General features: G+C 50.6%; 2 protein-coding genes across 6 annotated transcripts in view; one reads left to right on the top strand and one right to left on the bottom strand.

The window, feature by feature from the left end:
• Window positions 1–12624, bottom strand: part of LOC128333130 (uncharacterized) — a 33944-nt gene extending 21320 nt beyond the window's left edge. For all 5 annotated transcript variants that reach the window (XM_053268246.1, XM_053268245.1, XM_053268244.1 and 2 more), the window contains exon 1: window positions 12330–12624. The gene's annotated coding sequence lies outside the window, so the exon portion shown is untranslated. The remainder of the gene's footprint in view (window positions 1–12329) is intronic.
• LOC128333125 (uncharacterized) lies at window positions 12354–21277 on the top strand. The gene is made up of 19 exons (XM_053268228.1): window positions 12354–12640; window positions 12964–13027; window positions 14076–14161; window positions 14485–14557; window positions 15516–15601; window positions 15934–16012; window positions 16415–16506; window positions 17030–17099; window positions 17400–17569; window positions 17938–18060; window positions 18180–18300; window positions 18391–18528; window positions 18923–19096; window positions 19272–19421; window positions 19646–19765; window positions 19867–19975; window positions 20299–20361; window positions 20629–20820; window positions 21115–21277. Exons 1-18 carry the CDS (start codon window positions 12600–12602, stop codon window positions 20811–20813), a joined length of 1944 nt encoding a protein of 647 aa, XP_053124203.1. The 5' UTR covers window positions 12354–12599; the 3' UTR covers window positions 20814–20820; window positions 21115–21277.
• The last annotated feature ends 2492 nt before the right edge of the window (window positions 21278–23769 follow it).

Consider the following 23769-nt stretch of genomic DNA (forward strand, 5'->3'; position numbering starts at 1 on the left):
CAAGTATGATAGTTTAAGCCTGGTCATTTCTGCCTTGAGTGAAAATTTTGGATTGATTTGTTCTATAATCCATTTGTTTGTTTTCCTGGCTGTCCATGGTATCTTCAAAAGTCTTCTCCAGCAGCAAAGTCTTCTCCAGCAGCGTCAATACTTTTTCTATCTTGCTTCTTCCAAGTCCAGCTTTACACAGAGAAATAACAAATAAATAAGATGGATCCCTGTCCCTAGAGGGCTCACAATCTAAAAAGAAACCTAAGATAGACACCAGCAACAGTCACTGGAGGTCCTGTGTTGGGGGTGGAGAGGGCCGCTGCACATCATGACATGTTTTTGAGATTATTTTGGTTTAGCTCAGTTGTTTTCAAACTTTCTACTAGGGATGTACACAAAAGGAGTTATGCAGGCTTGGTTCAAATTTGAACTGGATTTGAGTGGAACCATCCTGGCCATTTTGTGCCCATTTGAACACACAAGACCAGCCAAGTTTGACCCTGGACCTGTCAAGCCAAACCGGCTTGAACCCAGCTAGTTCTCACACCCCTGCTGTCTATCCTCTGGAAACTTGTCCTCATCACTGTAAAGGCAAAGTGTGCCATGAAGTCGGTTTTGACTCCCGGTGACCACAGAGCCCTGTGGTTGTCTTGGGTAGAATACAGGAAGGGTTGACCATTGCCTCCTCTGAAGCATGAGATGATGCCTTTCAGCATCTTCCTATATTGGGAAAACATACCTGCGGGGATTTGAACCGCCAACCTCTGGCTTGATAATCAAGTCATTTCTCTGCTGCACAATTAAGTGGCTTCCTCATCACTGTATCTCCTCACAAACTAATTCTATCTATCTATCTATCTATCTATCTATCTATCTATCTATCTATCTATCTATCTCATATTTCATATTTTGTTATTTTCATATGTTTAATAGAAATATTACATACATATTTATTTATTTATTTAAGCACATTTCTATACTATACTGCTGCTGCTGCTACTACAACTACTACAAATATTTATATTCAGGGGGTCATACATGCTGCTGATCACAGAAGTGCTGGCCATCATGGGGACGGTGTTTCCTTGTGCAGAAAATTGCCACTGTAACTGTGAGCAGCCAGATCATTTGAACCTAGGAACCTAGGAAGCTGCCATATACTGAGTCAGACCACTGATCTATCTAGCTCAGTATTGTCTTTACAGGCTGGCAGCAGCTTCTCCAGGGCTGCAGACAGGAATCTCTCTCAGCCCTATCTTGGGGAAGCCAAGGAGGGAACTTGGAACATTCAGATGCTCTTCCCAGAGCGGCTCCATGAACATAGGAACAAAAGAAAAAATGCCAAAAGACCAAATTGAAAATAGCCTCAGGTTTTATCCATCCTTTGTATTATTTGCCTTGAAAACTTGACTTTTCCTTTTGTGCTGATGGATGGCACCCAGATGGTTGGCTGATGGTTGGCACCCAGACAGCGTCTCAGGACGCTGTCCCTACATGAGGGGGGAGGGAATTGGCAACTCACTTGCCTGTCTTTCTCTCAAGTAAACAGGTTTGCAACCAGCAGTGCCTTGAATTGTCTTTCCAAGAAGGATTGGTCCTCTCCAGAATGAAGGAATACCTGGATCCATCACCAGAACGTAATCCCAAGGGAGTCTCCAGAGGACATCAACACTGACCCAGGAAAGCTAACCATCAGCAGCAGCAGCTACCCGGGGGCAGTCCCTATCTGCATTTCCAATCCAACCCAATGGTGACAGAACGTCCATCTGCTACCCTGTCCTGTGTTCGAAGAAGAGGGCCTAATGCAAAGTTCATCTTCCTGCTCCTAAGTGCTATAGGAGAGGGATAGACAACAAATGCCTGGAGACTGTCACTTTTCTCTGGAGTCATACATGCAACAGCATCTCCCCAAGCTGTAAAGCCCTGGAACCATCCTACCTGGGTAAAATACCTTGCCAAAGACACTATTTCAAATTCTGCCAAAGAGACTATTTCAGATTGCCCACGGGGGGGGGGGAATCAAGGCTCCCAAACACATGAACATTCGAGCTTGTCTATGGACACTATCCAAACAAGCCAAAACAACACGGATCAGAGAACATCCAGGATAGCCAAAATCCTGCAACGTTGTACAAGAGCATTTGGTTCTCAACTGAAGGACTAAAATATTTTTTTACCAAGGACTCTTAGGGTTTTTTTAATTTTAATTCTAAAGCTCTCCATGGCTTCCTTTTTGGCCATGACAGACTCTAGAGGACACTAAGAGTGGTGGGAGTTGATGATTTACACCACTTTCTTATATTACTTTCTTGTAGTGACTATGTGCTATCATTATGTTGAAAACCATGCTATCTCCTGTGCTGTAAGGACATGGACCTCACATGCTTGCTCTCCGGTCATTTCCCAGAGCATTTACCTGCAAGTCTGCACCTATCCCCAAGTTTGTGCTCTAAGACATTAAGCTAGCCCAAGCTTGACCTGCTAATTTTATAGACACTTCTATTTAAGCAATGTGATTGTACGTGACTTGTCATTGCTATCGCTGTCCACAAGCTGATAATCCATTAATCACTAGAAGCACCTGGTTCCACAATGCAAGACTGTTATTGATACCTTATTTGGGATAAAGATGGGTTAAAACAATGTTGCTTGCTATAAGTTGTATGATCTTTATATGTACACCTTGCTGCTATGTGTAAAACTTTTTATCTATATCAAATCAGAATTATACTAATTATGTTTGTAGCTCTAGGATATTATATGCAATGTATCTAGTTTTATTGCCATATGTACAGCCCATTCAGCACCTATATGTCCCAAATCCTTTAGCTACACAAAACACAGAACTATATTTCCAAGATTAAAAGTTTATGTGTTAGAAAGAGCTATTATTAATATTTCCAAACAGTTAGGACTTTCATTTAACTCATATGGAGAGCCTATTGATTTATGGGCAAAGAAGATAATTCTAATTATAGTATGTATTTCCCTTTTATTGATAATCACATGTTGCTGCTTATAATGCATTCTAGCTTGAATCCAAATGTTTATGAGAACCTTTCAACCTTGCCATAATGTAAGACCCATACATACAGCTGTACCTTTACAAGCCCATATATCCTGAAGGTTCAGGATGATCCAGTGTTTCAGGGGGGAATTGATGTCTTTTAGAAAACCAAAGTAACTCCATTTTACTTAGAAAACCTCAGTCTGACTTAAAGTAACCCCAGCCCAGCTCAGGCCCATCACGCCTCTCATGATCAACGTCGTTATCTCTCTCCACTAAATTGTATCTGAGGAAACTTGGTTCTCACAGGATTCTCACTGTTCTTTGCCGACAATTAAGAAAACAGGATGTAACCAAATAAGGAGTAATCACCAGATGAACAATGAATCATTCGCATACGTACTAGATACTTAGCCCACCATTTTATTGCCACGTATACTATGTCTAGGGTGTCAGCATCATTCAGATTGTTTGTATAAATGTAAGATGCACCTATAACCAATTTGTATTCAGTGCAGAGCCAAAGCCCACTGCTAATCTGCAATAAACACCTCAAAAGAGATTCCCACTGTGTCTGTTTGATTGGCTAAAAGGCGGACCCAGGGACGAACCGAATTCACATCACTGTTGTCCCCTTCCATGTGTGATCAGGGATGGACTTCAGTCTTTATCCTGCAGGGTTGCCAACCTTTTTGCTAGCCTGGCTCCTGTGCCTTGAAAAAGAGCTTGACAGTCCAAAATTAAGCAGATGAAGCTTTTGCTGCAATGAAAATGAAGAGATGGGGAAATCTTCATCGGTTTAATTTGAATATGCCAGGTTTCCTCTAAAAGCATAAGAGCAGGAGCAGGGAGAGAGTTGGCAAGCCTGCCTGCTGGTGCCTCGTGGCCAGCATTGGGCATGGGAGTTCCGCCATCCTTGTGTACATTCAAACATGGCGGTTGCTGGGGGGGGTGGGTCCAAGCCGGGAGTGTTTACTGGTCGCGACGGATCCTGATGGTGCTGGAGGTTCCGCTGCTGCCTTCAGTCTCTCTGGACTCGACCGTTGGCAGGAAGACTTTCTGGCCTCTCCTGCTGCTAATAGCAAATTTCTGTCCAATTTGGATCGTGAAGGGAGCGCAGAACATGGCCTCAGGCAAGGAGTCCAGAGTGAGTGTCCACCGCCCTGCCCCAAATAGTTTCAATGTTTTTTGGGCGGGGGAGACCCCCAGGGGTTGGATTTGGGTCCAGGTGGAGACATTTAGGAAGCGACACTGTCCTGGCCCCTCTGGGCTGACCTTGTAGGGCAGGAAGGGAGTGGCCCAGTGCAGCTTCACGGGGTCCTCATGGAGCAGCAGCCCTCCATGGATGGCTCAGAGCTTTGTCAGCCCCCTCCCTCCTCCAGGACCTCATCCAGCGAGGAACGTGCAGAGTGGAGCCACCTGCACAGTGGAAGGGAAGGGGTTCCTGGCCTCTCTGAGCTCTCTGCAGTTCCCCCCTTCAGAGGGGCAGGATGGCCATATTAGGGAGGGAAGAAAACAACACTGGTCTTTCTTGGCTAAAAGAAATGAAATGTTGAGGGTGGGGGATGGAGGGAAGATAGAAATGGCAGGATCTGCCAAGTGGCATTTATGTGGAGGATGAGAATTGCCCCCTCTTGATGTAGCCTGGCTCCTCTGCTTTGAGCAAAAGCTTGAGCAGATTGAGCAGGTGAAGGCATTCCTAGCCTAAAGAAATGGGAAACTGCTTCACCACCTTAAGATCTGCATGTCAGGCGTCTGCTGAAGTCACAGGAGCAGGACCAGGTAAAGAGTTGGCAACCCAGCCTACTGGTGCCTTGTGCCCACCACTGGGCCTGGGAGTTCCACCATCCTTGTGTACATTCAAACATGGCGGTTGCTGGAGGGGGGAGTCCCCAGCTGGGTGTGTTTACCGGTCTCAACGGATCCTGATGGGGCTGGAGGTTCCACTGTTGCCTTCAAACTCTCTGGACTCGACCGTTGAAAGGAAGACTTTCTGGCATCTCCTGCTGCTCACAAACAATTTCCGTCCAATTTTGGCCGTGAGGGAGTGCAGAAAATGGCCTCGGGCAAGGAGTCCAGAGTGAGTGTCCACCGCCCTGCCCCAAATAGGTTCAGTTTATGGGGGGGGAAGACCCAGAGGGGTTTGATTTGGGTCCAGGTGGAGACATTTAGGAAGCAACACTGTCCTGGCCCCTTTGAGCTGACCCATGTGGGCATGAATGAACTGGCCCAGCACACCTTCACAAGGTCTTCATGGAGCACCAGCCCCCCCATGGATGGCTCAGAGCTCCGCCAGCCCCCTCCCTCCTCCAGGACCTCTTCCAGCGAGAAAGCACAAAGTGGAGCCACCCGCACAGAACAGGAGAAAGAGTTCCTGGCCTCTCCGTGCTCCCTGCAGCTTCCCCCTTCAGATGGGCAGGATGGCCATATGAGGGACTTGAAGAAAATAACACTGGTCATTCTTGGTATTTGAGCATGACTGGAATGGATGGTGAAAAGAGCCCAAACTCGGGAGCACTTTCAGCATCCAGCAACACCCCTGCAGCGAGGCTCCCCCTCTCTCTTCCTCTTTGGATAGATGGTGATGACCTCCATTTTTGGAAGGCTTCTTCCTCTGTAGCTTTGCATGGGATTATATGAGTTCTATTGTTTGTTAGCCACTTCATTATTTTTAAATTAAAAGGAAGATATCAATTTAATGGAATGTGGGGGGGGGGGAGGAAGGAGGATAGAAATGGCGAATTCTGCCAAGTGGGAGTTGCCGGTTCTGTAGAGGATGGGAATTGCCCCCTCTTGTTGAAGGGGGTGGGGGGAGACCCCCAGGGGTTGGATTTGGGTCAAGGTGGAGACATTTAGGAAGTGAGACTGTCCTGGCCCCTTTGGGCTGACCCTGGTGGGCAGGAAGGGACTGGCCCAACCCATCTTCACAGGGTCTTTATGGAGCAGCAGCCCCCCATCGATGGGTCAGAGCTCCGTCAGCCCCCTCCCTCCTCCAGGACCTCATCCAGAGAGGAAGTGCAGAGTGGAGCCACCTGCACAGAGGAAGGGAAGGACCTCCTGGCCTCTCCGAGATCCCTGCAGCTTCCCACTTCAGTGGGGCAGGATGGCCATATTAAAGGAGAGGAAAGATTGTGCTGTTGGTCAGTGTCGACTCCTGGTGCCCACAGAGCCCTGTGGTTATCTTTGCTAGAATACAGGAGGGCTTGACCATTGCCATCTCCTGTGCAGTCTGAGATGAGGCCTTTCAGCACCTTCCTTGATTGCTGCTGCACGATATAGGAGTTTCCCATTGTTTGGGAAACACACCAGCAGGCATTTCAACCAACAGCCTCCTGCTCTCTAGGCAAGTTGCTTCCCTGCATCGCCATTAGGTGGCTTTAAAAAAATATTCGTCATTCTTGGGAGCTGGAAATGCCTGGATTGGATGCTCAAAAGCCTGTTTTAAAACAGTTACACTGGCTGCCAATTTTTTTCCGGGCAAAATACAAAGTTCTGGTTATTACCTTTAAAGCTCTGAACGGCTTGGGTTCAAGATATCTTAGAGAGCGCCTTCTTTTACATGATCCCCACCGCACGTTAAGGTCATCTGCGGAAGTCCGTCTCCGGTTACCACCGGTTCGTTTGGTGACGACTCAAAGGCGGGCCTTCTCTGTAGCTGCTCCTGGACTGTGGAATGCACTCCCAGCGGAAATTCGTAATCTTGATTCTTTACTGTCCTTCAAGAGAGCCTGGCCTTTCAGGGTTTTTAATCAGTTTTAATTGTTTTAATACCTGGTTTTCAGGGTTTTAATTGTTTTGATAGTTTAATTGTTTTTTAAGTAGTTTTAAATTGGTATTTATATTTGCATCTCTGTTTTAATTGTTTTTAATGTTTCCTGTTTTAATTGTAAACCGCCCTGAGCCATTTCGGAAGGGCGGTATATAAATGAAATAAATAAATAAATAAATAAATAAATAAATAAATAAATAAATAAAAGGGATCAGGCTCGGGAACATTTTAAGTCTCCAGCAACACCCCTGCGGAGAGGCACTCTCCCTCCCTAGATCCCTCCCTCCCTCCCTCCCTCCCTCTTTGGATTGATGGTGATGATGACCTTGTTTTGAAAGGCTTCTTCCTCAGTAGCTTAGAATGAAATAATACAAGTTTTATTGCTTGTAAGCCTCTTTGATATTTTTAAACTAAAAGTAGGATATAAAAGAAATGAAATGTTGTGGAGGAGTATGGAGGAAAGATAGAAATGGCAAGATCTGCCAAGTGGCACTTATGTGGAGGATGGGAATTGCCCCCTCTTGATGAAGGGGGTGGGGATGGGGAGAACCCCAGGGGTTGGATTTGGGTCAAGGTGGAGACATTTAGGAAGTGAGACTGTCCTGGCCCCTCTGGGCTGACCTTGTAGTGCAGGAAGGGACTGGCCCAGACCATCTTCACGGGGTCTTCATGGAGTAGCAGCCCCCCATCGATGGGTCAGAGCCCCGTCAGCCCCCTCCCTCCTCCAGGATTTCATCCAGAGAGGAACTGCAGAGTGGAGCCACCTGCACAGAGGAAGGGAAGGGGTTCCTGGTCTCTCCGAGATCCTTGCAGCTTCCCCCTTCAGAGGGGCAGGATGGCCATATGAGGGAGTGAAGAAAACAACACTGGTCATTCTTCAGTAAAAGAAATGAAATGTTGAGGAGGGGGATGGAGGGAGGACCGAAAGGGCCATTTCTGCCAAGGGGGAGTCACAGGTTCTATGGAAGATGGGAATTGCCCCCTCTTGATGTGGCCTGGCTCCTCTGCTCTGAGCAAAAGCTTGACCAGCTTAGCCCAAAGAGATGGGAAATGCATCACCAGCTTGATATCTGCATGCCAGCCTTCTGCTGAAGTCACAGGAGCAGGATTAGTGAGAGAGTTGGCAACCCTGCTGGCTGGTGGTGCCCCATGCCAACCACGGGGCCCAGGGAGTTCAGCTAACTGAGCCAAGAGACCCCTTCAAAGTGGTCATCCTCTGATATTTAGCAGGGGGAGAGCAACCTGTCTCCCCTGCGGCTCATGCCAAATTTTGTCCATTTGGGGCCATGTGGGAGAGCTGAACATGGCCTCCGGCAGGGGGTTTATAGGAAGGGTTCACCATCCTGCCCCAAAGAGGTCCAATGTGGGGGAAAGACCACCAAAGTTCTCAAAGCGGTTTGATGAGAAATCTAGGGTGGGAGTCCCCACTGGCTGCTTAGGAATGACCCCGGTGGGTGTGAGCTGGCCCAGCCCATCCTCACTCCTGCTCTCCTCTCTCCTTGACAGGACATGGGAGAAGGATGCCCCTCACTCCGCGGCGTGGGCAGCCTTGTTGAGGCAACTCCTGTGGCTCCTCTCAGGTACGTCTTTCTGTTCCTCCTGGGTTATCTGGGCCCATTCTTGATTTATGGCACCTTGGATTTCAGGACCACTTAGGATCCTCTCAAGAAACATGGCCCCTGCCAGGGTTTCATTGTTGGAGATCCAGCTCCAGATGCCATCGGCCTTTGGCACCAGTAACCCTGATGACCACGACAGGTCTCTCTCTGACCAACACATAGCCAGAAGTCAGATAGAGGTCTTTTCCTCTCAGCATCTTCTTCTGAATAAAGCAGATTAGTTTAACCTTGTGTGAATCTCCCTGCTTATCATGGACAAGCGGTTGCCCCGGAGACCCTGTTGACTTCTGCTGTAATGGGAGTGAAATAGCTGCTGAATACTCTGCCATAGAAGTCATGACCCCCAACATTAATAAGCCCAACCCCCAAGAGGTCCCAGTTTGCAAGAGGCACCCAGTCTAAGTTCTGACTATTGGAATGTGGGGAAGACAGAAAGGAATGAGAGCAGGGGCAGGTAAAGGGAGTTCCAAATGAGAAGAGCCGATCCGTCTGAGCTAGCTGGGTTCTGGGAGAGGATCCAGGGGTTCAGGCACAGGAGGCCAGGGAGGGTTCTCGTGCACATTTTGCTCCCTAGGGTTTTAAATGAGGATGGGTGGGGTGGGGGGATCGGTTCCCTAGTCTGCTCTCTGAGGACTGAAGGGCTGTGGGGCTCCATGGGCTGGTGGGCCTGGCCCACTATTTCTCAGGCCCTGGATTCCAGGTGAGCCCTGCAGCCACCCAGAGCGGGAGAGGGAGACTGGAGCCAGGGTGTGGCTGTCTGCTCCTTCAGGGCTGGATCTGCTGGTGCCTCCTTGAGTGGTTGCAGGGCAAAGGGAGCAACTGGGAGGGGAACAGTGGAAGCCCCTCTGGGGGGCAGAGGAGGGGGTCGTGGCAGCCCCTCGGAACAGGTGATGCTGAGTCAGACCATTGCTCTACTCTGACCAGTAGCCGCTCTCCAAACCCCAACCAAGGGAGCTGAGCTGTTTTAGAGGTTTTTAAATTAGGCAGTATAAAAATATATATAAATCCAATGAATGAATGAATCAGGAAAGAAAGAAAGAAAGAAAGAAAGAAAGAAAGAAAGAAAGAAAGAAAGAAAGAAAGAAAGAAAGAAAGAAAGAAAGAAAGCAAGCTCTTTATGTTGTGGAGAGCAGGGAGGGTATATAAATAAAAAAATAAAATAAAATAAAATAAAATAAAATAAAATAAAATAAAATAAAATAAAATAAAGAAAGTAACCTTTATGTTGCAAGGAGCTTGGAGGGTTCTTGCCTTCACCCCTGCCCACTACTGGAAACTGACTACTCTGGGTTCCTTTGAAACACTCACTCACTTGTGTCTTTTGTCCTTTTCCCATCTCAGTGACTTCCAGCCACAGGAGATATATGAAGAGTGCTCCGTAGCCAAAACGAGCAAATGGTCACTGGTAAGGGATGAAAACCCAGTCTGTACATGGCAGGGCTGGGAGGGGGTGGGAGAGACCCCATTTCGAGCTAGAATAGAGAGCGTGTGGTAGAGATCCTGTCTTAGCAAGTTGAAGGGATGCTTTGAGAACTTGTCTGGAAAAGCCATATGCCTTGATATTTGCAGTGGTAGTAGCAGTGAATTGGGTGGGTGGGATGAGTGACAATCCGGGCTCAACTACAAGTGACTCAGGCAAAGGTTGGAGACCCTCGCTATGGAGGAAGCATCATGGGAACTTTTGGGATGGGAAGTGCTGAGAGGGAAGAGGGGTGTGTCTACCTATCTTCCAACCTGGCTCCTTCATTCCGCTCTCCTGCCCCAAATCACTCCCTCCCCCAGGGTTCTAGACTTTGATTTTGTTCTGGACTACCAAGCAGAAAACACATCCAGGAAGGGAGCAGTCTGGAGGGGAACTAGAGTGGGAAAGTCTTCTTTGGGGTAGATGGTGCACTCTTTCCCCCCTGTCACTTCTTGGCTCCACATGGCCCCGTTTCTGGTGTCATTTAAAAGGGCCTCAAAACACGGGTCTGCAGCATCAAGTGGCCAAGAGCTCTGCCCAGCAAAGAGAAGAACTTAGCTAGGCTTTCCTTAATTAAAGGCACCATTCAAGAAACCACAGTGTCCCATGTAGCAGGAGGCCTGACTCTTCTTCGGGATCCTGCCACTCCAAATGTTGTGTAATACGCATGATCTCTCCCGACTGCCCAGGAATGGGCAGAAAGCTGGTTTCTGAGGTTCAGTAGATTCTTGGGTTTGGTTCCTCTCTGAGCCCAGTTACACGTTGGTAGACATGGTTTTGAGGTGCTAAGGAGCCACCTCCTGCTTTAAGCTCCTCTGTTAAGAAGGACCTCTTGAAGGAGGGTTGATGTTTGGACCCCAGATGCCCTGGAAAGGTCAAGTGGGCCCCAGAGCACCCATTCCTCTCTCCATTCTCATCCACAGAAGTCATTCTCGGACAGCTCCAGGATTCAGACGGTCAACACTGGGAACGAGATCCTGGAAGACGCACATGCCATCAGTTCCCCGAGGAGGTAGAGTTTCTTCTTGAACTTTTGTGTAGGGAAGGTTTTCTGTCCCCCTGCCAGCCTGGATCTGGGATGGATCCAGTGCCGCTGACTGGCAAGAGTTGCAGGGCAGACAGTCAAAAACGACGTCTTCATACATTGTGTAGAAGCAGGGGCGTAACTAGGTTGGAGTGGGCCCTGAGACAAGATTCTTAAATGGGCCCCCCCGCCGAGAAATTTTATTATAATAATAATAATAATAATAATAATAATAATAATAATAATTCAATTTCTATTCCGCCCTTCCAAAAATGCCTCGGGGCGGTTTACAAAGAGAAAAAGGTGCCTCTTTGCCCCGTAAGCAGGGGGCTTTTATTCTCACATTTCTGTCCTCATTCAAAACATACAAAAAACAGATGTACAAAATTGAGCAAATGAGAAGAGAAGAATTATATGGGAGTAAAACCTTTTTTAAATGGAGTCAGGAAGTGCATCTTTGGAGGCTCAAATGGATACCTTTCAGGCACAACTATTTCCAAGTCAAAAATTCCTTTTTCATGTGGTGTATTTACAAAACCAAGGATTTGAGCTTGAAGTTCATCTAAGCGACTTCCAGTCTGCCAGCAAGTAATACCCGGTGGTGGCTCTGTGGACAGCAGATGCAGCTCCCTTTTCAATCGTGAAGCTCTCTGCATTGTGCTCCGTTTTCGAAGTAGAGCTCTAAGAACGGAGCCAAATGCGCTCAGGGGCGTAGCAAGGTTGGAGTGGGCCCTGAGAAGAGATTTTAAAATGCCCCCCCCCCCAAAGTCCAGGGCTTCCACACACCCCAGGCTTCCAAGGATTTAAGTCTGATATTTCAAAATATGTATGCTGCCAAGAAATACATTTCACTGAATACACACACACTTTACAATATATAGTGATATACATTGAATACTATATATTTGTGCTACTTTTAATGCCTAGAACACACTAGAAACACAAATTATTAAGATGGGCCCCTTGCTGCAGATTAGCAAAGGAGACTTTCAACCATGCAGGGTGAGCCTATGTTTGTTTTCTCAGAATTCTGAACAAATTCAGTCCAGTTTGATTCCAGGAGGTTTTTCACAAGAGGCTTTGAAAGCCCTTTAACACACATCTCCTCTGGAATGGAGGTGCTGCATTCACATGTGGGCCAGATTGACCCTAAGGGGGAAAAATATAAAAGCACAACACATGCGTCACAGTTCTCACTCATGTCTCAGTTCTCACTCAGACCTGGGTTGCAAAACAACTTGAACAGAAGTGTATTGATGAATGAATGAATGAATGAATACATAAATAAATTTGTTCCAGAAGATTTTGTAATTTCCTGCCATGAAACAAGCCACTTATAGGACTTTTTAGAGGTTTTTTTAAGCCAGCAAATTTTCCAATCAGTCTTCCATGAAATATTCAGAGACTTCTCGGTCTCCCCACCCCCCATCCAAGCCCTATGGCAAGCAGATCCCTACCTGGATATAGGGGGCGGGGGGCGGGGTGTGACCACCAAAAGGAATCCACATTCTACCCGGCCACGGCTGAGCTGTCTGGCCTGGGAAGAAGAGGGTCTGCTGCAGAGGACTGGAGTGGCCACTCTGACTGCCAGCCTTCTTCCTGGGGCTGGCCAGCCTACTCGAATTCAGGCTTCACGGAGGCCTACACGGAGGCCTCCCTGGAAGCCCCGCCCAGCCGCCGATCAGCTGAGAGGCGCCCGGGAGAAAAGCAGCTTGCCTGCTGCTTGGATGGCCGACCAGGAGGACCAGCAGGAGGGAGGGCAAACAGGGCAAGTGGCTGAAGGGTCTTGGGGCTGGGCAGGGGGCAATGGGGAGTCATGGGAGGTGTCTCTGGGGGGCCCCTCAAGGCAGTGGGGCCCCGAGGCGACGGCCTCCCCCGGCCTCATGGTAGTTACGCCCCTGCGTAGAAGCATTCACTCTTCCAAGATGTGGTGGTGATGTCCGCTAGCTTGAAGGGCACAGAGGATAGCTTCCTGGAGGCCTGCCGGATGGCTGTCCCCTATTGGAAGCAGAGTGCTGGGACAGATGCATCTTTGGTCTGATCCAGCAAGGCTCTTCCGAGGTACTCAGGCCATTGTATTTCTTCCTGCAGTGTCTTCACGGTTGAGGAGGATGGATGGTTTCTCCAGACCGTGGACACCGAATGGTCTTGTGAGGTGAGGAAACGATTCCAGTCGCTTTTGTGGATGGGCTGGTGGAGGGGTGAGGGGAGATTGCATCTCCACCGTCAGGAGACAGAGGGGGGTCAGATCCTGAAAGGGGAGGAAATCCAGCTGCTGCATGTTGGCCAGAGGATTACAGTGGGAACGTCGTGGCTAGGGAAGGATTCTGCCACCCTCTGCCTCTCCTTCCAATGGCCACCTTTCTGGGTTGGTGTGCTTTGGATTGGAGGCATCAAACGGCTCCCAAGACCCTGAGACGGGTCAGGAGAGGAGAGGGTCTTCCTGGCAGAGATCCTCCAGGTCTCTTGACTGAAGAGGCATTTCTGGAGAGACAATCCTGGTCCCCTCAGGTAAAAACAGCCCACAGCAGGAGGGATGGCCCTCACTCCGGACTCAGGGGCCCACCTTGTCTCTCCCTTTGGAAAGGCTGAGCTAACCCTGTTTCTTGGGGAGAGGAGAGAAGAGGACATGAAGGGGTGGGATCAAGAAGGCTCTCTGGGCCAAACTATTGATGCCAGTGGGTCCCGTTCCTCTTGGTTTCCATTCCCCATGAAAGGAATGCAGAAGAAATGACAACAAGCAGTTAGCATTCCATTCTGGAGCTCCCATGCAGTGAAGTTTCTGTTAATGGCTGGTTTTGGGGAGGGAAAGAAAGAGATTTCACAGACCTACCTGTCATGCTGTCTTTGGACAAGAGCTCCAGAGTGCAGCCAAATGATTCTGATGGCCCTTTTGAAGGATGGTGGCCAGTTTGCTGACCACAGTAGATCATATCACAATGGAGGTTCATGGTTGGACATAGGATGAAACCAAATGGCCACAAGCATGTGGTGGCTGTGCCCTGGCACTCCCACCACAGTTAGAATTAGAACACATGGTTGCTTTTTAATAAGGTTTTTTTGTCTTTAAAAAAAAATCAAAATAATTTAAAGAAATAAAAATGAACTCAAAGAAAATGTCAGGGGGAAAACTCGCTACGAATCCTAGGCCCTAGGAAGATCAGAGTGAGTACACACAATGGAAACCTTTGTCTCATTTGCAGAGTCCTGACATCCAAGAGGCCAAGATCCCAGAAGACAACACTAAGGATCAGGAGCTGGACGTGGAGAGCTTTGTCAGTTCCCCGAGGTACTCTTTTCTCACCTGGAGGGGCAGGTGCATGGCTCATGGAAGTAGAGGACCTTCCTTAGGAGCCCATGCAATTTTTTGGGGGGTGGAGGTGGTTAGTTTAGCAAGAAGCCAAGGGTGGAGAGAAGCTCCGAGCAGCATGGAGGGTTGTTTCCATGGAGGCAGGTGTCTCCATGCCCAGCCCGTGGGCTTCCTGCAGGCATCTGGCTGTCCACTCCTGGAAACAGGGTGTTGGGCTGCATGCCTCATTCATCTCATCAAGCAGAGCTCTTTCTAAGCACTCGTGTTCTGATCTCATGTGTCTTCTTTCTTTCTTTTCTTAGTGTCCATAGGCCAAGCACCGTGTTGAGGAGGCTGCAAAACACCGCCGCTGACCAAGAGCCATCCCTTGGAGAGGTCAGGAAGCCTCAACATCCAGTCCCTCCCTCGGAAGAACTGTGGGTTGGGTGTGTGGGTCCCCCGTGTTGCCCAGGAGTAGAGAGCATGTGGAATGGCCCCAGTTTTGATGCTGCCGGGTGGGCGGCCATCTTCTGACAGTTGTTTGCTTAAAGCTATGGTAAAGGGACAGCCATGCCCTTAACAACACTGCATCACAATGGTGGCACAGTGGGGGTGATAGGATTAAAGAAGATGGCCGCAAGGAGATGGTGGCTATGGCCTTGACTTCTGGTCGAGATCTCACAGTTAAAGGTGGAGCATCCTGTTGCTTTAATGGCAACCATTGAAAAACAGTGACAAATAAATGAAGAATGAATAAAAATACAAAACAATAAGCAAACTCAACCAAACCAATGAGAAATGAACTAAATGAAAAAGGGGAAAGAAATGGGAAAGAAAGAGGAAAGGAGACCCAGTTTTGGCATGTTTTTGCACGTGCCTTTAGTGTCCTCACTAAGGAGCCGACTGAAAGCATGAAGTGGACTGGAAGTGGTCTTTTCCAGTCACCAGAGCCATCGGGGCCCCAGTTGAGTGAGGGAGCGCAGCATGTCTTGGGGTGGGGGGAGTTGATGCCTTTCCCCTCTGCCATTTGCATGCGTGCGCGAAGGCCAGAAATCAGCCCGACCGACCTCATTGCGAGGAAGGCGGGCACAAGAGAGGAGCTCTTTTGCCATCTCTCCCGCCCGCCCCCAGCCAGCACGCTTGGGCTCCAAAGTGGTTTTTAAGAAAGTTGAAAATCAGGAAAGCGGGAAGAGTTGTGTCCAGAACGGGACGATCCCCTTCCGGCCCACTTCCTGCATTCAGCTCACCTGATGATGACCGCTGGAAGGTGACAGGCTGGCCTTTTCCCTGCTGAAGCCTAGGAAGCCAATGCGAGGGCCAGAGCAGCCATTTCTCCATCTTCTCTCCTTTACAGAGTTCTTCCTTCCCGGGGGCCGAGACTCCACATGCCAGCGTGGAGGAAGAGGGGTCGGAAGGGGACTGTGCCACCAGTTCCCCCAGGTATCTTTCTCAGCTGAAGGGCCGCTCCAGGGATCATAGAGGCGGATCACCTTCCCCGGGAGCCTTGGTTGATTAGAAATGTTCATGGAGGAGAAGCCAGTTGAAGATTATTACCCATGACAGCCAAGGAACCTCCGAATCTCGAGATCTCTGTCTCTCTCTCTGAATAAACACACTTTAATGCCACATGTAACCAGGTCTCAAGTGGTTCACAACCAACTAAATAGGCATCTGGCTGTCCACTGTTGGGTTCTGGGCTACACGTGTCTTTCACTTGATCCACAGGGCATGCATTGCTGTTCTTATGCCATGTCTCTCCTTTCTCCTCTCAGAGTCCCGAAGCCAAAGATGTGGCTCATCAAGAAGATGATGAAGAACACCTACACGGTGGAAGACTCGTCCTCTGCGGAGGTCAGAACTGATCCATTTCATCATACATTTTTTCATGTGAACGGGCTCTAGGTTGTGTGTGTGTGTGTGTGTGTGTTTGTGTGTGTGTGTGTGTGTGTGAGTGCCCTGTTCCCCAGCAGGAGACAGAACATGGAATGGTTCTAGTTCTAGATGCTGCAGGATAGGAGGGATTGTGATTGGTGGGATGGGAGGAAATGCATCTGAAGCATTGGAAAGGGGGCAAAAATGTGGTGAGAGGCTCTTCTGGGCTGAGATGCCAAATGCCTTTTCTACCAAGAGGCAGGTCTTATTTTAGAGCAGGATGTCTTCCCAACCATCCCTTTTGCTTGGTTCCTCTCAGAAGCCTCGCAAGGTCAATGCAAGCCCCAGAACACTCCCGTTTCTTTTCTCTCTCCTCCCCAGTGCTCCTCTACGGACGAGGACGACACGATGCATGACATCAGCAGCATCGAGGACGAGGTGTGGGACTCTCCGCTGACCCCCAGTTCGGCCAGGTAGGTACCCTCGTCTCAGCTGAGGAGCCAGTAGGGAGCTGGGGGGATTTTAGCGTAGCCAGCAGATGGCTGCAGGGGACAGGGGCAGCTCCCCCATGTCTGAGCCCCATAGAGGGATGTTTCCTCCTACCTGCTCCCTGAGAAATCTGGAGGGGGAGTTCACCCAAGGAGGCCGATTGGCAGCAGGTGCAAGACAGACACCAGCAAGTCTATTGCTGGCTGTTAGCAGAGGGAGCTCTGAGACCCCCATGCTGTTGGCATGAGCGGGTGTTGGGGAGAATGAGCAGGGGAGGGCTCCTGTCTCGATGCCCCCTTTGAACACTTCCCAGGGCTTCTCAGTGGGGAATGAAAGGCTGGACTTGGGAGATCTCTGGCCTGATGAAGTTCCCCTGCCAGCCACCTCCCAAGGGAGGCTAGATCTTTGCTTAGCATCTCTTTGGGTGCCCGTGTTCTTCCTCAGCTGGCTGCCATCTCCAACAGGACAGTTCTTTGAGAAGCTTTTCTCTCTCCTCTCCTCTCTCAGGAACATCGGCGAAGAGGAAAGAAGAGGACAGCTGGCCCCAGATTGGTTCTCCTCGGTCCATCTGGGAGAGGTAAGGGGTGCAAACAAAGGGTGACTTGACTCCCCCACTCTGCCCCACCTTTCATGCACTACACAGGATGGCGGCTTGGATGGCAGTCACCGTTCACACGGGAGGTGGGGACTTGCCCTTTCCCCTTGTTGATGTCTTTCCCTTGCAGTTGACCTCATGCACCCTGAGCCAGAGGCAGCACCCTTCAGGCCAACATGTGGTTGCAGACACCCATGGCACTGGCCTGGCCATGGGGATTCTCCTGACCCATAACCGTCCCTCGGACTGAGTGCTGAGGCCTGACCCTCCTCTTCTTCGCAGGGGAGAGCAACAAGGAAGATCGGGGATGTCGTCCGGTGTGTGGAGTATGCCAGTGAGGTGGAGGAGAGGTTCCCCGAACTCCTGGTGGGCCTGGTCAACAAGATCCTCACCGGCCTGCAGAACACCACCGAGGGAGTCGGGAACCGAGACAGCCAAGACCTGCCTCCTGAGTAAGTCATGGCGGTGGGGAAAGCGGGGCCAGCAAGTCCTCCTTCCAGCACTCTGGGAGGACAGGCTAGGGTCATTTCTCCCATGTCCCACTCTCATGGGTGAGGAGCATTTCTGGCCTGTTGGGATGACTCTGGCACAGTGGTCCCTTCCCTCAGCTCCACAGGGGAGACCCCAGAATTTGTAGCCCTCTTGGCTCTGCAGAGAGCCTTAAAATGCGTCTGCAGTGTTAAAAAACCAGCTGTGGGGAAAGTCACTTCAGCCCTGTGGTCTCCCTCCCATGGTCCAACACAGTCCATCCACCCTTGACACTACACCACCCCGCAAGGAGACACACACTTTGGTGAGAGCAACCTGCTCTTCTCTGCAGGGAGACCGCGCAGATTGTCCGGACCCTGCTGGAGAGGGTGGCACAGGTGACCCCGGAGAAGACCTGCTGGGAATCCCTGTGCTCTACGCAGAGCTGCCTCCAGGGTGTGGCCCTCTTGGTGAGGTAAGTAGGAGTGAATAGGAGATATCTCAGGAGGCCTGGGGGCTGCTGTGGTTTGGGTCAGGTCTGCTCTTTCTGGGCCTTCCGCCCAGGACTCAGCAGGGTCTTTTGGTGTTTTGCAGGGCTCTCCTCCAGACACGGTCCTCCACAGTGGCCAGGCTGAAGGCATACCTGGCTTCCCTCTTCAGCCTGGACAAAGATCCAGAAGAGCATTCCCTCGCAGAGGTGGCCTTCTTTGTGGAGGTGAGCAGCATTTTCCTCAGGGTGGGCTTCCCTGAGAGGAGGGTCTGGCCCCAGAGGCTGATGGATGTTTTCCTCCTTTCCCTCTTTTAGCTGCTCCTGAAAGACCAAGACTTTGCTGCCTTAGAGAAGACCTGGAGGCTCCTGGTAGCGTGGCTAGTCCACCCCAGCCAGAACATCCGCTACCTGAGCGAAAGGGGACTTCTCCAAATTTATGGCACCCTGAAGGCGGTGAGTGACATCCCTGGGCATGGAGCATCCCTAGGCATGGAGACTCCTCTCTTTGGGGAGCCCTTCCTGAGGCTGGTGCTCCTAGGCATCCCCAGGTGTGATGGGGAGATTTCTCCAGTTGGGTGGATTCAGTCTGTGGAACCCTTGCCACAGGACGAAGGAGAAATCCTTAAGGGAAGGCACAGGAATGCATCTCTCAGTAGGAGCCTGATTTCCCCACGTGCTCCAATGCCGCATTCTCCCCGCTCTTTGTGCCTCTGGGATGGCTTGAGTCATCTCCTCCCCAAGGCAGTGGATGGTGGCCAAGCAGCATCAAACACGGACAGCTCTGTGGTGCGTTTAGCAGTGGGTGGACTAGCATGTGTTTTCAAGGATCCACCTTTTCCCTCCCTAGGCCAAGAAACCCCAGGATTTTAGTGCTGGGATCCTGGGAGGGCTCAGGACCTCCAGTCTGGAAGCCACTTTGGGGGTCCTGGCCTTCATGGAGCGGCTGAGGCACTGTCCATCAGAACACCAGGCCACGGTGAATGCTGTCCTGGCTGCCCTGTGCCGCCCTCTCTTCCACCACGTGAGTACTTGCACGCCAGCCCTCCGCCCCGGCTCGATGAGGGCCGGCCAACCTGCAGGTTCCGACTGGGTTGGAGAAGGGAAACCAGACACCCCCTAGAGACCCATGCAAGCTCTTCATCAATTATGGAGGTGAGGAATTCCTCCCTAATAACAAGCCCTGTTCTTCTTTGTAGGAGGAGGCTAAGATCCGAAGGGCAGCCATGAGGACCCACCTGGATCTCCTGCAGCACTGCCACCACCATCATGAGGGTACAGAGGAGAACATCACGACCCTCATCGCGGTGCTGATGCATGTGGAGGATGAAGACCTGGAGGTAGCACAGGTGAGGGCCCACTTCTTCCTGCCACCCCTACGAAGGTGTTTAGGCTTCCACAAGTCCAGCCACCCAGAGGCAGGCCCCAGAGTTAGCCTCACGGGGTGATGAATTCACGAGCTGTCCCGCTGTGGTTTGGCCTATCCAGGCCCTACTCCTTGAAGCCCCCTAAGAGGTTTCTTGGAATACCTTGGCAGCCTTTTTCACTCCCATTCCGGTCTTTCTTTTGGCAGGCTGCGAAGGACAATCTGAGCCTCCTGGCGGAAGCCCTCCTATGGCACCTGGAGGGCAAGCTGCTGGCTCGGGACTCTTACAGCCTGCAGGAGCTGCTCCACAAGATCGCCAAGCGTCTGGTAAGGGCAGCCCCTCCCTGTCCATCCCTCGGCTCAAATGGCTCAAGGACCTTTGGGCGATGCTTTGCTCACTCGGGATTTGTCTTTGCTCTTGATCCCAGATTCGGCAGCTCGGCACAGAGGACGCCGTGGAGATGGAGGCCACCAAGATCCTGGGCTTCTTCCGCAGCGAGCAGCCTTCAGTGAGGAGAACGGCTGCCCTGCTGATCGGTAAGCGAAACAAGACTTTTGGGTCTCCCTTAGTGGGTCGTCTTGGTGGGCAAAGGTTCATTCTCTTGGAAGACACTGCCAGAAGGGTGTGGAGGGGCAGGAGCTGTTCCCTCCCCAGGAGGACTGGCCCAGTGCGTGTTAGCGAGGTCTCTTGGCTTAATTTCCTTCCAAGGTGACGTAAGAGTCCCTGGAGGAATGGCTCAATCTGTCAGTCCCAGAGGGAGCAGAGAGGGGAGGACTTCCTCTCCTGAATGATCGGAAGTGGGCTGTCCATGCGCAGGGTCCTGAACTGTGGTCCCATTTCCTTCCACCCTTGTTTTTAGGTCACCTGGTCCACAAAAAGGGCAGCATCCTCACTGAAGGGAACATAGAGACCTTCCATGCTGGTAAGTGCCGGTTTCTGGGTGGGAAGGGGAAGTTTCTGTGAGGGGAGAGGCCTAGATTTAGGGACCACAGAGCTGGAATGGGCCACCTGTCCCCTCAAATGGAAGGTCCCGCTTGCATCCTCAGGGATGCTCAGCAGTAGGCTTTCCCAGAGTGCAGGGGAGAAAGAGTCAGGACTTGCGCCCTCTTGGTGTGGAAATGGTGGGGCTTGGCCAAGGGTGGGGTGATCTCTTCATGCCATTTCTGAACCTTCTCCTTCATCCCTCCAGCGCTGGAGAGCTTGCTTGGCGACCATGACCCCGAGGTCGGGAGAGTTGCCTGCAAGACAGAGAAGATCGTGAAGAAGGCCTTTTCCCTCCACTCCCGGCACGGGCTGCGGGCTGCCGTTCGGCGCTTGTGGGCGGGCTGTAAGAAGAAGAGACACCCGCCAGAGTACGGTGATCTCTCCACCTGACCGACTGGTGAGCAGACCAAGGCAGGGCTTCACTTGAAGGGGCCCCGATGGTTAGGGAGGGGGCTGGGGCTGCAGGAAGGGTGGGCAGGAATCTGGGCAACCCTCCCTCGTGTTGGAATGCCAACTTCGGCCCTTGTGGCTGGTTGTACCAGTAGCCAAAGGGAAAGAGGAAATATCTCTCTTCCCTCTGGGAAATGAGGACACAAATATTCTGCCAGGAGTCCCTGGTAGCTGGTGGTGTCATGGGGGAGAGTGTGAGAAGACCCCCCATCTCTGAACCAATGTCCTTCTCTCTTTCCAGGAACAACAGCCCCGTGCTCTCCCCTTGAAGATCAGCAGCTGAAGGGAGGTTCAGGAAAGACCGTGCAGCGCAGGGGCCTCCCAGAAGACCTCCTCCAACCGCGTGGACACAAGATCTGTCCACAAGAAGACATCCAGCAGGGAAGTGCAGTTCTGTCTGAGGAGTGAGGGGGAAGCAGGCTCCACTCCCCTGGCCCAAGGAAGCCCCGCCTCTGGGGTGCAGAAGCCCCTCCCCTTGCTTCTGCTGGCAGGCTGTGGGAGGAGGCTACAGGACCACCCTGCCCCCAAGTGGCCCTTTGGAACCATTCTTGGGCTTCCCTTGGGTCCGGGGAGGCTGTGTGGCCCCAGCAGGAGGGCAAGGTCACCGCCTCCCTCCATTCCCACCAGCTGGCCAAGGAGCGCCCCCTCCTCCTTCCACCTTTCTTCCCTTTCCCACTGGCCTGGCTTCCCCTGGCAGGGGAAGCCCCATCCAGGCATCCGCCCCCTCCCCTGCCGAGGGTGTGCTCCTCCCCCCTCCACTCCTGCAGCCACGCCTCACTCCCCCCTCCGCTCCCTCCTCCTTCCTCCCAAACCGGTGCAGCAGCAGAGGAGCCTGGGAGACTCTGGGGGCCCCCTGCAGCCCCAGTAGCGCCCCCTGGTGCTGCCCGGTGGCAGGCCAGAGAATCCTCCTCTCCCTCCTGCTCCATGCTGTTGCTGCACATTGGGAGCCCGAATTCTCTGGCTTGCCCCCCCATCAACCCCCACCCCACTGCCCGATCCCCGCTTGCTGGGCTGCCGGAGTGGAAAGGGAGGAGGAGCAGGGCAACCCCACTGACGCTGCTTTGTGCTTCTTGCAGGCTTGTGCTGCTGCTGGGCGGCTGGAGGAGTCGATCCGCCCCAGAAGAGGAGACCAAGTGAATGTGCCTGCAAGGAGCGGGGGTGGGGTGGGGTTGGGGGCTGGCTGGGACTCCCCCCAATTTTGTTTGCCCTGCCATTCCCTTCTTCTGTGTGACCCTGGGCTTCCTCCCTTCCCTCCTTCCCTTCCTCCCTCCCCCTCCCTCCCAGGGACAGAATGGGCTTTGCTGGTCGCCCTGTTGGGGGCCGAGTAGGAATTTTTGGCTTTCCAACAGATTGGCCAAGATGGAAAGTTTTTTTGCCTACTCCATTCTGTCCTGTTTTGTTTCCTTTAGTTAGAAAGTTAAGTGATGACTTGTATCCTAATTAAGTATATTAATAAAGTTGCCACTTTGTTAACAGCCAGTCCTTTCTGAGTTCCTCTTTTCTTCTCGTCTCCCTTGGAGCGTTTGTGCCCACAGACTCCCAAGCTCACCTCTTGGCTGAGGGAGACGCTGCTACACTGCTACAGGTCCATGCAAATGCCTCTTGCTTGGAAGCACTCACTCAGACCATTGGCTTGGATCACTCCAGAGGAGCCCACTTGAGGTTTGCCGGCAATGAGGTTTGCTGAGCACAGGATCCTGGGAGCAAGCTGCACCTTCCAATCGAGTGCCCGGAAAGCACAGCCTTGGCAAGGCCTGGCAAGCTTACAAACCAACACTGACTGCCTCCAATACAGCCAAATATAACATGTGATTCCATTCCAGTGATTAAAAAGTCCTGCCAAGTATGAAATGCCATTTGTGCAGGAACAAGGCCTTGACCTCCTCTTGTGCTCTTCACATTTCTGTTTTGAATGCGTATTTGCTTCCTTCCTGTGCTCTGTAATAAGAAGCTGGCAGGGATCACAGCTCCCGTTTGACAGTTTGGTCTGGTTGGGGAAAGAGTCCTGCTGTTTGGTTTTTGGAGGGAGGAGAGGGTTGGAGTGGATTGGTTTGGTTTTGTTTTTTTAATGGGGGGAGCTCGCATTTATTTTGATTGGTTGGTTTGGTGTTTTTTTTCCAAATTCAATTTTTATTATTTTTAACAATATTAATATGTCATTGATTACGAATAGACAAAGTGGACTTCCCGCACACATCTCTTCGTGAATCATCAGCTATAAAGTTTACCCTTGCTATAATAATAGTTCAAAACATAAATTTAAATTCTTACAAACACAGCTAATCTACCCAACCTGCAGGTTTTTTTTACTAAATTTCGAACCCTACTGTAAAGTCCATAGTAGAAAAATAGTTCTTTAGATACAACAAGAATGGTTTCGAACCTTCTTTGAAGCATTCCAAATTTTGGTCTCTTATTAGTGTTGTAAGTTTTGCCATTTCCGCATATTCCAAAAATTTTATCAGCCAATCTTCTTTTGAAGGCACTTCATTACTCTTCCATTTCTGTGCATATATAATTCTAGGCGCCGCCGAAGCGTACATAAAAAGCGTTGAATTACTTGTAGAAATTGCACCTTCTATTATTCCCAGCAGGAAGGATTCTGGCCTCTTAGGAAATGTCATTTAAAATATTTTCTTTAACTCATTATATATCATCTCCCAATATGCTTTAGCCTTCCCACAGCTCCACCACATAGGAAAAAAAGTGCCTTCAGACTGTCCACACTTCCAACATTTGTTTGATACATTTTTATACATTAATGCCAATTTTTTGGGTGTCAGATACCATCTATACATCATTTTGTAATAATTTTCTTTTAAAGCATAACATGCAGTCAATTTTAAATCGGTTAGTTTCGGAAAATTGGAGGGGGGGAAGAGAATAAAAGGAGGCT

Source organism: Hemicordylus capensis, chromosome 7 (genome assembly GCF_027244095.1).
Source record: "Hemicordylus capensis ecotype Gifberg chromosome 7, rHemCap1.1.pri, whole genome shotgun sequence".
Classification (NCBI taxonomy): Eukaryota; Metazoa; Chordata; class Lepidosauria; order Squamata; family Cordylidae; genus Hemicordylus; species Hemicordylus capensis.